The following is a 15,770-nucleotide window of genomic DNA, read 5'->3' on the forward strand; positions in this document are numbered from 1 at the left end:
TATATATATATATATATATATATATATATATATATATATATATATATATATATATATATATATATAATTATCTTTTAATTGCTACATAGGTATCTATTAGTACCCGCAAATATAAAAATGAAAATTAGGTTTTCTCATGTTTCTTCTTTCCTCTTATTAAAACTGTACCGTACCCTTCAATAATTTTAAATTATGAAATATGCCATATTTTTTTTTCTGGGTCCCGTTTTGTTATACTATTTTTTATGTATCATGTTCCTCTTTAAGTCTCCACCATGAGCTTATGATATGAATCTCAAATTCATTATATTATTCTCCACTTTGGGACCAAAAGCTAGAGATACCTCTAAGTGCGTGGTGATTTTAAACTCTAATGTTTATGGAGTACATAGACTTTGAATACAATAGAAAATTACTATCATATTATTGACATGAATGTGTGGATGAGAGTATATTTTTTTTAGGTAGTTTAGGTTGGAATTTTAACTCATACAATACATGGATATGGTACTTTATTTGGGGTCCTATTATGAGGTTAATAGTTAATACAATGTAAATAATCTTAGTAGTAGAGAAGCTCATTAATGCCTATATGACTAATGAGAGTACCTTATAGATATCATACAATTTAGCACACAAAATATCGGAAGATTCTTGAATGTAACCCAAAAACCCCGCCAAATAGTAACCGAAGGTGTTTCTAATGATTCCACCAAAATCTGATCGAGTCGAGGAACCAAAATAACTTCCGTCAACATTAAGAATGGTACAAAGAGTAATTATTGTTGTTCCACTTGATAAATCTATCATATGAACTGCCATTAGAGGCGGGAGTGGAACATTTCTTGGAAGTTTCAACCATAGACCTGATGTTAAAGGAGAGTCGGCTTATTGACATGCTTTCTATACTCTTTGATGTTATTATATTTTTAGTTTATACAAAAATAAAGTATTTTTTTTTTTTATAAAAAATAAAGTATGTGTAAGTGTAATACACAATAAAAAATTGTAAATAATTGTGAGTAGCTAGTTTTTATTTCAATGGTAGAAACTTAAGTTATATGTGTCTTCATTAGCTAAATAATTGATAGATCTTGAAATTGAAATATGTAACAAAGTCCATCTAAAATTTATATACCTCCAAACTTTGATTATATTACAAGACAACTATATATCATCTCATTTAAACCGTTTTGAATATCTCTATACATGAATGAAGTTTAAAGTGATGATTAAACAAAATTAAATTAAACAAACACATAAAAGTTGAATTTTCATTATGCTTACGTTGCATTAGCTATCTCAATCAAAGTTTTAAACCAAGAAAAATAATTTATAAAATGTAAACATGGTTTCCCCAAGTTTCTTCTTTCCTTTTTACAACTGTACAATTCAATTATCATATTTATACTCTAGGGATTCATTTCAAAAAAATACAAAAAATATCTATAAAAAAATACAAAAAATAAAGGCTTAAATGCACTTTTGGTCCCCCTATTTTCAAAAAAATGAAGTTTTGGTCCCCCAATTTTAAAAATCAGTTTTTTAGTCCCCCTATTTTCATTTTTTTTAGTTTTGATCCTCCATCCTATTTTGGGGTTAATTTTGTTGATGTGGCCTTGTAACTAATGATGTGGCAACATTCATGTGGACAAATTTAATATCCATGTCATTATTATATATTTTTAAATTCAATAAAACTTTATTTATAAAATATTTTAATTATTAGAATTATATATTCAACTGAAATAATAATTGTTAAATCTTATAAAATATGAAATTTGAAACCCTAATTATCAAGCCTTCAACTACTAGAATTTTATTCACCGTCAGAGAGAATCCTTCCTTATGGATTTCATCAATCATATGGTTTCCGTTCAAACTCAACAATTTCTGGATTTTTAAAAACGAAAAGAAATTAGAGATGATTTTGTGTTTCAATAGAAATTACTCATACTCTTTAAACTATATATTTGAATGAGTTTGAATGAAAACCCAGAAATTATTTTAAGTTTGAAGTTGAATTCTAGACTGGTTTTATATAAAGTTGGATGATGATGATGATAGTTGGAGGTTCTTGAAACACAAAACTTGCTTTCAATATGCAATTGTTTGATTTGAATCAAAGAGGGACCATGTCCATGTTGTGATTGTTTGTTTTTTCTTAGGTTTAATAAATTAGAGGCTGTGAATTTTGGGATTTTTTATTTTAACGAGTTTACGATGATGATATAATGATGAAACATGATTATTTTGTTTTCTGGGTTGGTAAGAAGAGTAAGGATAACTGGATAAGTGAATGATGATAATGAGAGCTATGGATTGTTTGGTGTGATTTTTGATGTTTTTGAATTATTTTTTGATTGATTTCTTTTTAAAAAATACTATAATTTTAATAATTAAAATATTTTATAAAATAAGTTTTATTGAATTAAAAACAAATAATGACATGGATATTAAATTTGTCCACATGGACGCTGATATGCATTAGTGGCAATGCCACATCAACAAAATTAGCCTTAAAATGGAATGAGGGATCAAAACTCAAAATAAAATAAAATTGGGGGACTAAAAAGTTAGTTTTTAAAATAGGGGGACCAAAACTTCATTTTTTTAAAAATAGGGGATCAAAAGTGCATTTAAGCCAAAAATAAATAAAAAAAAACTATAAAATATAATTTTTTATTTTTGTGGGCTCACATTCTGTTATATCATTTCGTTCCTCTTCAAATCTCCACCATCACATTCACTTCAGATTCTTCAACAACCACGCGCCACGCACACACACACGCGCGCTAATTCTGAACAAAACACCAATGCGCCGGCGATGCGCATGGAGATAACAACCTTCGCATCGCACAGTTACTCCGACCTTCCCTCCGCCGCATCCATGCCGACGACTTCCTCTTCTTCCACTCGTCCTATCAGAGTTATTCCTATGCAACACCCGAACACCAATCCTACTTCTTCTTCGTTGCCGCCGAATGTCGCGATTTCACAGTGGGCTTCAAAAGTTCGTGGAATGACTTGGCTTCAATGGCTCGAGTTTTTTCTCCCTTGTTTTCGTTGGATTCGTATCTATAAATGGCGCGAGTATTTTCAGGTCGATCTAATGGCCGGAATTACCGTCGGTGTTATGCTTGTTCCTCAGGTAACGGTTTTTCTCCGATCACAAAATAACTGAAAATGTTTCCGTTTTCATTTTTCATTTTTTAACTTTCAATTTTAATTTATTTTATTATGCTAATTTAGTTCTTTCTTGTTCATGCAGTCGATGTCATATGCAAAATTAGCTGGACTTCAACCAATATATGGACTCTGTAAGCTTGCTTAATTGTCCAAGCTGTTGATGAATTTTTTCCGATTAGGCGTATACTTCATGAAGCAGAAACACCGACACGTGGACACCGATAATATTGTGAGAAAATGACATAATTCAATATAATTATGAGTGTCGGTGTTGTGTCGGACACTGACCGGACACGCCTAATCTGAGCCATGAGGAGTGTCAGTACTTCATATTTTAGTGCTGTTGCATTTAAAATCTCTTTTAGGAGATACTCACGATTATGATTCATTGATAGTGTACAAAAATATTAAATCCACAAGTTTTATATTATCAGCAAATCACAATTAATTATATGTGACTTTATAAGTAGTTACGACTAAAGTCAAACATTGATCTGACAATTATGATTGATCATTAAATCCATAGTATATTTGTTTTAACTTTCATGATAATTTGAATTAACTTTACTTTTAACTTTTTTGATAAAAGCGAATTTCCGAACTGTCGTCGTTTTAATTTTGAAGAGTGAAGTTTAAGTCTACTGCGTAATTTTTTTTCAATGATTAGTGATTTGATTTTATTTTAAACTATTGAGTAAATGGGAAAAGTATGCTCGAAGCCAAGAACAGTATTTTTATTAAGAACTGGAAGAAAGGATTAAGGGAAACAAGATAAGTGAAATGATACTGTGCACTAAGGAGTTTGTGCACTAGACCAATATAATGCCTTTGTTGGTTTTTGACATTTTTAGATTTGAATCGTACCAAATAGTATTTCCAAACCAGCTAAACTAGCATGTCTTTGAGTTATACTTATGAATCTTATCTTTCATTGATCTAAACACCAAACCAATATTGTTTATGGCTTTATGCCATGTTGATGTCGATGAAATTCTATGTTTTTGTTCTTGTCAGTTTCATTTCGTCCTTTTTAACACTCCATGTTGTTTAATTCTATTGTCATTAATCTTTATATATACTGAAGTTCTATGTAATATAATATCTGGTGATTAATGTTTTTCTCTTTGCAAGGAAGACTCTGGTTTTGTGCCCATATTTATGTATGCCATATTTGGGTCTTCTCGCCAGCTTGCAGTCGGCCCGGTAGCATTGGTTTCTCTATTGGTCTCTAATGTTCTAGGCAGCGTAGCTGATACATCCAGTGAATTATACACAGAGTTGGCAATTTTACTGGCCCTTATGGTTGGGATACTGGAGTGCATAATGGGACTATTGAGGTATTTTTGCCACTCCTTATTTTTATCATTATAAGTATAGCATTTTAACTTAGGTATGAACACGGGAACAAATTTTTCGTCCTTGTGTTTTGTCTCCTAGAGCATCTGATACTCTAACTAATGTTTAATGGTACTTTCTCCTCAATGTTCATGCATCTAAGCACTTACAAATGATTATATTAATATGCAAATAAATATTGCTGTAGTATTTTCATTATAATTGCAAATTTGCAATGCCTTAAATTGCAAGAAGACTGCTTTATTTTAATACCAAGAGGAGGGGTTGAAACTCTTCTAGCAGTTATATGATTTTGATAACTTAGCACTCAGCATCAAGCCTGATTTTTCTTGTGAAAGGGATTAACCTATACGTACCTGTCTTTGGTATTTTCAGGCTTGGGTGGCTGATCCGTTTCATTAGCCATTCTGTAATCTCTGGCTTTACAACTGCTTCAGCTATTGTGATTGGTTTATCTCAAGCAAAGTACTTTTTGGGGTATGAGATAGACAGAAGTAGCAAGATTATACCGTTAGTTAAAAGTATAATAGCTGGAGCTGATAAGGTATGCAATAAATTTGAAAAATGAATTATCCAATGAAGTTTCTTCTACTAGTTGTGATTAACTAGCAAATTTTCTCATTGAAACTAATGTTTGTAATTCCAGAATATTTATAGATGGTACTGATAGCTAAATAATTTAGGTGACTAATGAAGTTATGATAAAGTTTGATGATAGACATAGTTAGGTTTTGTTGGGTGCAGAATAGATGAAAATGGATACATTGTGTTTTTCCTGTATGGGTCATTTCGCATCATGCTTAGACCTAGAACTTGGTCACACTACACAACAAACAAGATATAAATTTGCTGAAAAACTCTAATGGAGCAGGAAATAAGAATAAATGCATTAGTAACGTTCAAATAGATCTCATGTAATGTAACTCATTCTTAGAGGATTAGGATTAGTTTTGCTGCCATTAAATCCATGCAGAAAACATGAAATATAAAATAATGGTAAGCAATACCAAAATAATATAAACTAAATTAAATTGATATCTAGGGACCTATAATTTTCAAGCATTTTTAAATAGGTTCCTGTAAATTAAATTGTTTAGCTGGTTTTTTTTTTTGTTGACAAAAACTCGGGTTCTGGAACCTAGTGTTTACCTTCTCGTAAATATTTGACTTAAGTTGTTCAAGATATATATGAAGTTTGAGAAGGAACTCCTAAAGCACTGTATGTCTCGAGGTTTCAAGAAGAATAAGTTTACAAGCGAAGCTTTTGTTAGGAAAACATTATTTTTTATGTACTTTATCACACTGCATGTTCACAAGTTAGGGTTTAGTATATAATTTCAATTTAACAAGTTAAAGCTCCCTCTAAATTTGATAAATTATTAATTTGAATCAAGATTCTTATTTTGAAACTCAGATTGCGATGATCTGTTTCTTATTGCTTTTAAATCATCATACATATGTTCATTTTCTGTCTTTTCTTTCTTGTTCTGGTGCCATACCTATCAAACCCCTTAATTTAACAGAGGTGGTTTTCCCTTTTGTAGTTTCAATGGCCCCCTTTTGTCCTGGGATCAGTTATGCTTGCAATACTTCTTGTCATGAAACACCTGGTATGAATCTATCTCTGATGTTTGGTGAAATATTTATGTCACTTATCAACATCCTGTTCATTGTATGATGTTATATATCCAGGGAAAATCAAGGAAATACTTGCGATTCTTGAGAGCTGCAGGTCCTCTTACAGCAGTAGTTCTGGGAACACTCTTTGTAAAAATATTTCATCCGCCATCAATTTCTTTGGTAAGAATCAAATGGACGAGATGTGTTTTTGGATTTATAATATATTTTTTAGAACACATTCATGTTCATATGACTCTTGGTGAAGCTACAAACTAGATTTAAAAGTTAAATAATAAGATAAGATTAAAACCTTTTGTTCTTATACCCCTTCATAATTGTTGTTCATCATTTTTTTTAAGTATTAGTTCAATTAGGTTTTAATTGGAAGTTTGGAACTAAATCAGCAAAATAGGAACTTACATATTAATATGAATACTTTCTAGTTTTCTTTCGGCATGTATTCGGTTGACAGTGACAGTGACATTGAGGATGATTTTGAAGCCATAGTGCCAGTGCATATAGAAATCGTCAAAATATCTCCCACATCACATGTGATTAATGTCCGGTGCACTGAACCAACAAAGCCAGTATCAAATTATGTTTGTACATTTTATTTTTAATTGATTTTTTAGAGTTTATCTTTGTTTTTCTTGAAGAAGCCACCTTCATTGAAGATTATTCTAGACATTCATTTAACCGTCAATATATTACAAAAACTACTATTTTAGTTAAATGAAAAACTCTATATAAAATCATTTGAGTCTACTGTTATTGTGTGGTCTAAAAAAATTGTTGCGGCCATTCACTTTCTCTGGTTACCTCCCTAAATTTACCGTCCTAACTGAGAAATCTTTGCTGTGTTGTCTGGTGTCATCGCTCAGTTTTTGATTTTGTAAGTACTGTGAGTTGTGAAAATCGCTTTAATCTTTGAGTTACTACTTATTTTGTTGGCATGGATGTTCTTTTGTAAATGAGAACTATTTCTGTTTCCGGTCAGTAATTCACTAACATTTTAATGAAGCTGATAGCAATTAAGTCAATTTGATAAAGATTATTGTTTTTTAATTAGGTGGGAGAGATACCTCAGGGCCTCCCCAAATTTTCTGTTCCAAGAGCTTTTGAGTACGCAGAGTCCTTAATTCCAACTGCTTTTCTTATAACAGGCGTGGCTATACTGGTAAGATCTCTGTTTCATCCCAATTAGTTTTCCTTTAATTGAAATCATAGATTGGTAACTTTGATCTTAATTTGGCTAAATTTTCAAAATAAAGGAGTCAGTAGGAATCGCAAAGGCGTTAGCAGCAAAGAATGGGTATGAGTTGGATTCAAATCAAGAGGTATATTTCTTTCCAAAATATATTTACATCTACAAATCCCTGATGGTTTCTGTTTTATATAAGTATATCCTATGAGGTTGCGCACCCTGAAAATCCGAGTAATTACTGCTCCAACCTATTAGTGGCACCTCCCTAGCTGTGTTGCCAAATGTCCTCCAGGGAATGGCGTATTATGTGCCAGCCGCCATAGGCCAAAAAACCATATTTATATGGCCGATTTTGGCTGGCCACTGTAATCTGCCATTGATAAATCTGCTCCCTTGATTTACGCAAGAATCTAATTGGTACCCAGTTTGCTTTTCTAAAAAGTGGCTACAAGTATTGATTGTAGTTACTGGAAAATGAAAGACAGTTTTTTGTTTTGTTTTTAAAACATACTTTGTGAATGTTATTGAACAGTTGTTCGGTCTTGGTGTTTCCAATGTTCTTGGTTCATTCTTTTCAGCATACCCTACTACAGGTCATACTTCTACTTGGCTTTGGGTACCAAAGCATCAACAAATTTAAATATTATGTTTATTTTGAGATGAAAATATATCTTGAATAGATTTTCCCCCTTTGAACGTTATGTAGGATCCTTTTCAAGATCAGCTGTTAATCATGAAAGTGGTGCGAAATCTGGAGTATCTGGGATAGTTTCAGGGATCATAATAACTTGTGCACTTTTGTTTCTGACGCCATTATTTGAGAGCATACCTCAGGTTTGTTTTCAAGTGTTTATAGCTCATATGTCACATTTGAAAATGTTATTTCCTGGTGTTATCTATGTTGGACTATTTTTTATTTCCTTTTCAAATTGAAGTTCTGCTTGCACCTATTATATTTTACTGCTGACATCTGCTGGGATTCAATCCATAAAACTACAGTGATATTTAAGTAAATGCTCAAATTGATCATTGAAAGATAGCTGGAATATTAAGTTGATCCATTTTGGAGATTAATTTGATCCTTCACTGTTTAAAATAATTACTGATTTAAGGACCAAGTTGTTAAACAAAGGGCAACCAGGTGCTATGGATCTCCCTTCATAATGGGCTCCAGGGAAGGGCCAGATTTATTATGGATCTTTTGTAGGCAGTCTTACCTTGTATTTTCAAAAGCTTAATTCCATGGCTCAAACCCATGACCTCCGGTCACACAGCAACAACTCTAAACTTTGTGCCAAGGCACCCTTTAAATGATGCCCAAAATCTTTTAGAGAACCATCTTTATATCACCTTAAGCATCTATTGAGGAGCTATTTGATTATTTACTCAAAATTATTCAATAGGATATATGACATTAAGAGTAACAAAATTGTTAAACTGTTTCTCAATTTGTTTTTATTGAATTCTAAATTTTGTATATTTTATTTCTATTCTATTACCCAAACATAAACTAATTTTGAATTTTATGATTGCATTGCAATAATCCAGTCTGCGCTTGCTGCCATCGTAATCTCTGCTGTGATTGGTCTGGTAAGCATTACATGTTGTGCTGAGTGATTAATTTCATGTCAAACATTGATAAGTAGTTTTTTTTTTTCTATATGAAAATGTTAGTGGAGGGAGTTGAAACCATGATCTCCTTATCACTCCAACCCCTACGTTCTCTCCCAAACATTGACTAATTGGTAATATTATAAGTTTTATGTGGTGGCAAGTGGAAAGTATACATCTACAACAATCACCCTTTTGCACCGTTGGGGTTGGCTACATTAATCAATAATCAAACGATGTCATTACGTCCTATCATTAATGCTTTGATTCCGTTCTTAAAATTCAAACTGTTATGATATTTTATTTGGTACTGATAACATACATTAATCTATGGTTTTGTTTTTTTGGAAAAGAGTCTGGTTTCTATGTGAAACTGCACAAATATTTTATTTAGTTTATAGTATTACTCCATTTTATAAATTCCATGTTTCATTAATAAATATTAGTTTGTATAGAATATCTTGTTGTCAACCCCAAATTATTTTATAATTTACTAATTCAACCAAAATGATGTATTGTGGAAAACTTTAGTCAGCTTCCATATCTTGTTTCTCTAAATTCAACTGATCAAGTTTGTGGTTATCAGTTTTTCCACATCAAAGCATTTACTTTAATAGTTTAACATGATTTTTCCAGGTAGATTATGATGAGGCCATTTTTTTGTGGCGCGTAGATAAAAAAGATTTTCTTCTTTGGACCATTACTAGCAGTATGACATTGTTCCTTGGTATTGAGATTGGTGTACTTGTTGGGGTGAGTACGGTGACATTTGTTACGTTAATAAGTAATAGACACACAATTTTGATAAGGGTTTTGAAATTGTAGGTTGGAGCTTCACTTGCTTTTGTAATTCACGAGTCAGCAAATCCTCACGTTGGTAAGTTTTTTTTTTGTATGTTCAGAAATTATGTATGTTGTTGCTGAAGTATGGACTAACACACTATATCTTTAAGTTTTTATATCTGTATGGAGATATCACTTCAGGTTCAAGGTAACCATCAGTAAGAACAAATAGGTTTTCATCTTCTTGAATAACATTTACATAAATGATGACATGATTCTTTGATATTCAGGTGGAGAAGAGAGTGTTAGTAAGGTGATGTCTCCATATAGATATAAAAAATTATTGGATAGTGTGTTAGTTCATACATTGTTAGTTTCTCATGGGATTTGAGGATAGTGTGTTAGTTTCTAGATGTGTGTGCACATGCATGTAAATATATAGATGCATGTAGTGTAAAATATGTTTGTTTGCTAATATTATTGTTTGTGGTGTGCTGCAGCTGTTTTGGGTCGTTTGCCAGGGACAACTGTGTATAGAAATGTTAAACAATATCCTGAAGCATATACATACAATGGAATTGTAATTGTTCGTATCGATGCTCCTATTTATTTTGCAAATATTAGTTACATAAAGGACAGGTAACAATAGATGAGTTGTAATTGACATATTTCCTATCTAGATTATTGTTTAACTGATTTAGAGTACTATATCAGGTTGCGGGAATATGAAGTTGTTGTTGATAGTTATACAAGACGTGGTCCCGAGGTTGAAAGAATCAATTTTGTGATTATAGAGATGGCACGTAAGTGCTGCTTACCCTGTGTTCAAAGTAGCATAAGCTGTATTTTTATGTGTCTGAATACTGTTATGAACCAACATATTTCTGAGCATGCTAGGATTTTACACCTTGAAACTTATTTTTCTCTTTTATTCTCTCCTTTTAATTTTGTAGTTGTTGAAATGTTATCTTAGTTAAAGAACACCTGCAATATAGTAGTCACAACTCACAACTTCACTTAATCATATCATTTATTGATTTCCATGATAATTTTGATACCCAATGAATATAGTTACATATATTTATTAATAATGTAATTACTCTTAATTTTGTGTTTGCTGGATCCTATGCATTTGAAGTTATGCTGTATTTTGAATTGTTATATGTTAGCTCCCTCGGTTTGATGAATCGCATGAACATTGTATTGAAGTTCTTAATTGTTTTTTTTTTTCTTTCTATTATATAATATGAAGCACGAATACTCCTCGGATTAGACGTGTCCCGGTGTTGGACACACGTTGGTGTCCGACACCGACATGACACCAACACTTATGATTATATTGAATTATGTCATTTTCTCAAATTATTATTGGTGTCTACGTGTCGGTGTCTGTGTTTGTGTCTGTGCTTCAATTTATGTTTGCCCATAAACTCAATTATGAACAATGATGATGACAATTGTGCCTCTTTTGTTCTATGCTATGGTTATGATGACTGCAGCTGTGACCTACATAGACTCTAGTGCTGTTCAGGCTTTGAAAGACTTGTATCAGGAGTACAAGTTACGCGACATTCAGGTAGAGTGAGATTTTGGAATTTCAACGACTATTTGATTCATCAAATTATCACGATAAGTCTGTTAATGTTCTTACAACCAATCCACTTTGGTTTTTTCATTGCAGATTGCAATATCCAATCCAAACCCAGATATTCTGCTTACGTTGTCTAAATCCGGTCTGGTGGAGTTGATAGGGAAAGAGTGGTACTTTGTGAGAGTACACGATGCTGTTCAAGTTTGCTTGCAGCATGTTCAAAGCTTGAAACCAGGATATGAAAGTTCACAATCATCACGCTCTTCTACATCAGACGAAAAACCAAGCTTCTTGTCACAACTATTTAAACCCAGAGAGGAAAGTCGTACACCTACCGACTTAGAGTCTGGTAATGGAAGGCCTCCACTCGCCCCAATCAGAGATTCTCAATCAGAGCCATTGTTGTCAAAAGAACATTGAAGTCTGCTTTGTAATGTAAAAATGTGTAGTTAGCCATTCTTTCAAATAGTTTTGCAATGAATAGGTGAAATGCAGTGTAATCAAGCTAATGTTAAACAATAATAATGTTTTTGTAAAAAGAAAGTGTAATATTTGCTTGGCAAGTTGTAAAATATACTAAATGAAATTTTGTGAATGAATTTATATTGTGTATTTTATGTTCTGGTATGCAACTCTTCTTTCCATTGTGTTTGACCTACTTAAAAATCAATTTGGTTTGGCCAAAAAGTTAGTGACAGGTTTAATGGGGCACTCTGGCCACCTCCAGCATACCCTGGTTTCATGCCATTGATTTGTGGTTCTTAAGAGTAGAGATTTGTCTAATATAAAAAATGTATTAGGCTATTATCAGTGGTATGCTAATGACTTGCATCAAAATTTGGTTAAAGATATCAGATTTGCTAATCACTTTGGCTAATTTTGTGATAAGTCTGACTCAATTTTACAAAACTGATTTATAAGGTGAGGATTGCTCCAACATAACACACCCTCTTATGCTCAACAGTCAACACTTATGGGTTTGATGCGTGGATATAAATGGTGGCTATAAGCATATAGTAGAGATATGAATGTGACCAAACTTTAGAAGAACCACTATTATTAATGTCCAACACAATGCACCTCAGTAACAATATATTTTAAAATACCACCATAGCAACATTTCCATATTAATCCATATATGAGATAATTGTTCACAGGACATTATGAATACGCACAACTTTCACCATGAAACCGTACCAAACTCAAAGAAGTGAACTTGTGCAGAGGTAAATAACACCCATCCAACCAGTACAGAGGAAGATTACACTAACTTGAATTCACCCTTAAAATCAATTCATTGATGCACAACACAATGAATTAAACAGTACAGAAAGCATACTTGCAAATCCGTAATTAAACAGTACAGAAAGCATACTTGCAAATCTGAAAACATGTGCATTTGAAGGAAGCTCTGTGGTGCAAGGAGGTTGTAAGTGGAGTATTGGGACGGGAGAGAAAATACAAGTCCGAGAGCAAAATTGGCTCCAGCCTCCGGGAGGCATGTTCCTATCCAAACCAGATGATGTACAACCTGCTGTTGCTGCTATAAGAGTGCATGACCTACCTACTGCAGCACAATTTAAAATCTTGAAAGAGAGATCTTATTTCTGGCATGTTTGACAGAGGCACTACAGCAGAGCATTCTGCAGACCCCGCTGCTGCATTCTGTACACAAAGATATGCTTATGTGGTGACTGGAATACTCGGTGAGCAGCGCATATAAATTGTGCATTAATCGTTCAGGTATTCGGGAAAGGCACAACATTACAGGCAGCTGGAACCTGATCTGGCGCGCAAAAATTCCACCTAAAGTGAAAAATCTTCTGTGGCGGATTGGTTGTAATGTTTTTACCAACGTGTGTGAATTGTGCAGTTTGTAAGGAATGCATGTCTTTTTTATCTGCATAAGAGCGTGCAGTGCCGGCAGCATACAAGCTTATGGTTAAACGTGGCTGAAGGAATTGATATTAATAAAACAGTAGCAGATAATTAGTTTTCAATTATGCAGCGGTGTGACATAGTCCAACAAGAGCTCTTCAGTCTCACATTGTGGAGCATATGAAAACGAATCAGACGGTGTGTGATAGAGCTAGAACTCTGCTCACGAGTTGGAAGCATGCCCAGCAAGCTTGGAACATAACCAACATATCGGATCCTTCGCCTATGCTGTGGATGAAGCCAAGCACAAGAAGGTACACGTGCAATATTGACGCCTCATTCTCACACACTCAAAATAAGGTGAGAATTGGTATTTGCATTGGGGATGTTCTCCGTCAATAAAATTACTCATACATAGACCATAGTAGCAAAGAAAAGAAACACAGCTCCAAATAAGAGTTCCCATATGAATATGCCAAATAGCGTTTGAAGTTTTTGAGTCCCACATCGGTTCCAATTTAACTAGTATAGTTTTATGAAGTTTTAGAGTCCCACATCGGTTATTTAGTTAACAGGACTCAATATGAAGTGTTATAAATAAGAAGGTAGAAGCAACAATGAAACTTGCCTTAAACTAATGAGTAAGGAAAACAAAGCGAACGGTGGGAGCCGGTCGCAGCATCTAACAACATGATGCAATAATTTTTGGAGGGGTGATAGGCTGGCCGTGTGTTGACGCTGCTTACTTTGCAGAACTCACATGTGCGGGCCTCCCAAACCCAACCCCCAATTCAACTTCAATATTTTTTTTTTTATATTTCTTTGAATTTTTACTTTTATATTGCTTATTTTGAATTTTTTTTCCTAATCTATAGGATTGTCATTTTTCTTTGTTATTTTATTTATTATTTCTTGTTTTTTTATTTCATTTATATATTATTCTCTTTCATAGAAAATATTAGGGTAAGGGCTCTAGTTTATTTTTGAGTTTATGCATAGATTAGGTTTTGTGTTATTTTATAAGTTTACATTAGTGAAAATTGTATTTTTATAAGCTATTTTATCATAAACTAGCTTGACAAACTTATAATAATACATAAAAATTGCATAATCTGTTTGTATAAACTCAAAAATAAGTTAATTCAAACGAGTCCTAATTATATTTTTCCCCTATTTTACATGTTTTTTGGTTCCCTCAATTAAAAATTAAACATTATTGACCCTTTTTGGATTTTTTTTACGGTTTTGCCTTAATTTCATTTTTTATTAGCCGGCACATAAAGCATGATTTGACAATACATAGGGGACGAAAAATACAATTAAGTCTATTTTTGTTTTCATCATGTGAAACGGGTTAATGTAAAAATTAGATTATGAAAACCTTGATAAGTTGGCGAGCTTTACTCTGACTTTATAATAGAATACTATCAATCCCTTAATGGAAAAGAAAATAGAGAAAATAATACTATCTATCCCAAACTATGGATCATATATATTTTAACAATTATGTGTGTTTCATCTCATTGCTTGCTCATGATGTACATGCATTGTTTGGTTTCAGATTAATTTGCTGAACTCTATTGGTTGGTCATATTGCGCTCTAATACTTGCAGTGTTTCAAATGAAAATATATAACACATTTATATAGGTGTGAAGAAGTTAAATAATGTGATTAATTATTTTCCTAGACATATAGTGGATCTATGCTTAAACCGAGAGAATATCTGATAATCTCAATCTGATTCGAATTTTGAAGAGTTCAAAGAGTTATATACACTATGTGATTACAATGGGCCTAAATATTTATTGACCCCTTAATAGATATACACTATCTTATTTTCTTTCACGAAATACATAAGAGTCTAAAGGATCAGTGTCTGGTACACCGTCAGCTTAATTCCATCAAAACAACTCACACACATGATGGAACCCACCTGACATATGAGTCGTCTCTGTTCATGTATGTGTTGATTTGGTGATTAAAATTAGCGGGGGTCAGTTTTTTGCTAAAAGACCTAAAACTATGGGACAAAATTGCTATTTATGAAAGCGAGGAGATCAAACCCACAAATTTGTAAAAGTTAGCCGGTCTAGCCATTTTGTTTTACCAAACTAGTGTAATTTTTTATTTTATTAAAATAGTTTAAGTTTAAAATTTTTACCATTTGGGATAAGTCGTCGTGGCCACCGACTCATATTAAAAATAAAAAAAATTTAACTTTTAGCGTCAAACAAAATTTGTCTATGTAACAAAAAAAAAATTGTCTATAGAAGTCATGTTGTAAGAAGTATATTGTGGTTTGTTAATAACTACCAAGACATGCTGCAATATCTAAAACAAAATTAAATTGAGATCAATCTTATGCCGATGCATGTTCCAGTGGACCAACCATCTCATGAAGAGTTATTCATGCTTATAATATTGTTGAGATATTTCTTCTAATTAGTAGCTCCAATTCCACAACTTGACCCTAGTCCTTGGTTTGAAAATGATAGAGCAATGTCATCTACTTAAACAACAAATGGGCGAGTTCACTT

At 32.8% G+C, this 15,770-nt stretch overlaps 1 protein-coding gene and 1 non-coding gene across 3 annotated transcripts; both read left to right on the forward strand.

The window, feature by feature from the left end:
- Positions 1-2,704: 2,704 nt before the first annotated feature.
- LOC123891529 (sulfate transporter 4.1, chloroplastic-like) lies at positions 2,705-11,971 on the forward strand. 2 transcript variants are annotated; one of them, XM_045941411.1, is made up of 17 exons: positions 2,705-3,151; positions 3,272-3,320; positions 4,325-4,526; positions 4,921-5,089; positions 6,090-6,155; positions 6,238-6,345; positions 7,235-7,342; positions 7,437-7,502; positions 7,902-7,962; positions 8,076-8,203; positions 8,918-8,959; positions 9,617-9,733; positions 9,806-9,857; positions 10,264-10,402; positions 10,478-10,566; positions 11,263-11,339; positions 11,445-11,971. In XM_045941411.1, exons 1-17 carry the CDS (start codon positions 2,828-2,830, stop codon positions 11,772-11,774), a joined length of 2,127 nt encoding a protein of 708 aa, XP_045797367.1. In that variant the 5' UTR covers positions 2,705-2,827; the 3' UTR covers positions 11,775-11,971. The 2 variants fall into 2 exon arrangements, with proteins under 2 accessions (XP_045797367.1, XP_045797368.1); XM_045941412.1 differs by having other exon boundaries at positions 3,072-3,151; positions 4,378-4,526.
- Positions 11,972-13,856: 1,885 nt separating this feature from the next.
- Positions 13,857-14,007, forward strand: LOC123893403. Its single transcript, XR_006803499.1, has one exon. It is a non-coding gene; the product is annotated as a U12 minor spliceosomal RNA (small nuclear RNA).
- Positions 14,008-15,770: the final 1,763 nt, after the last annotated feature.

Source organism: Trifolium pratense, linkage group LG6 (genome assembly GCF_020283565.1).
Source record: "Trifolium pratense cultivar HEN17-A07 linkage group LG6, ARS_RC_1.1, whole genome shotgun sequence".
NCBI classification, from domain to species: Eukaryota; Viridiplantae; Streptophyta; class Magnoliopsida; order Fabales; family Fabaceae; genus Trifolium; species Trifolium pratense.

Coding starts and splice junctions, on each gene's coding strand:
- LOC123891529 (XM_045941411.1), top strand. CDS start 2,828: ATGCGCATGGAGATAACAACCTTCGCATCGCACAGTTACTCCGACCTT. Junction 7,503..7,901: donor AGTTGGATTCAAATCAAGAG/GTATATTTCTTT, acceptor GTTATTGAACAG/TTGTTCGGTCTTGGTGTTTC. Junction 10,403..10,477: donor ATTAGTTACATAAAGGACAG/GTAACAATAGAT, acceptor GTACTATATCAG/GTTGCGGGAATATGAAGTTG.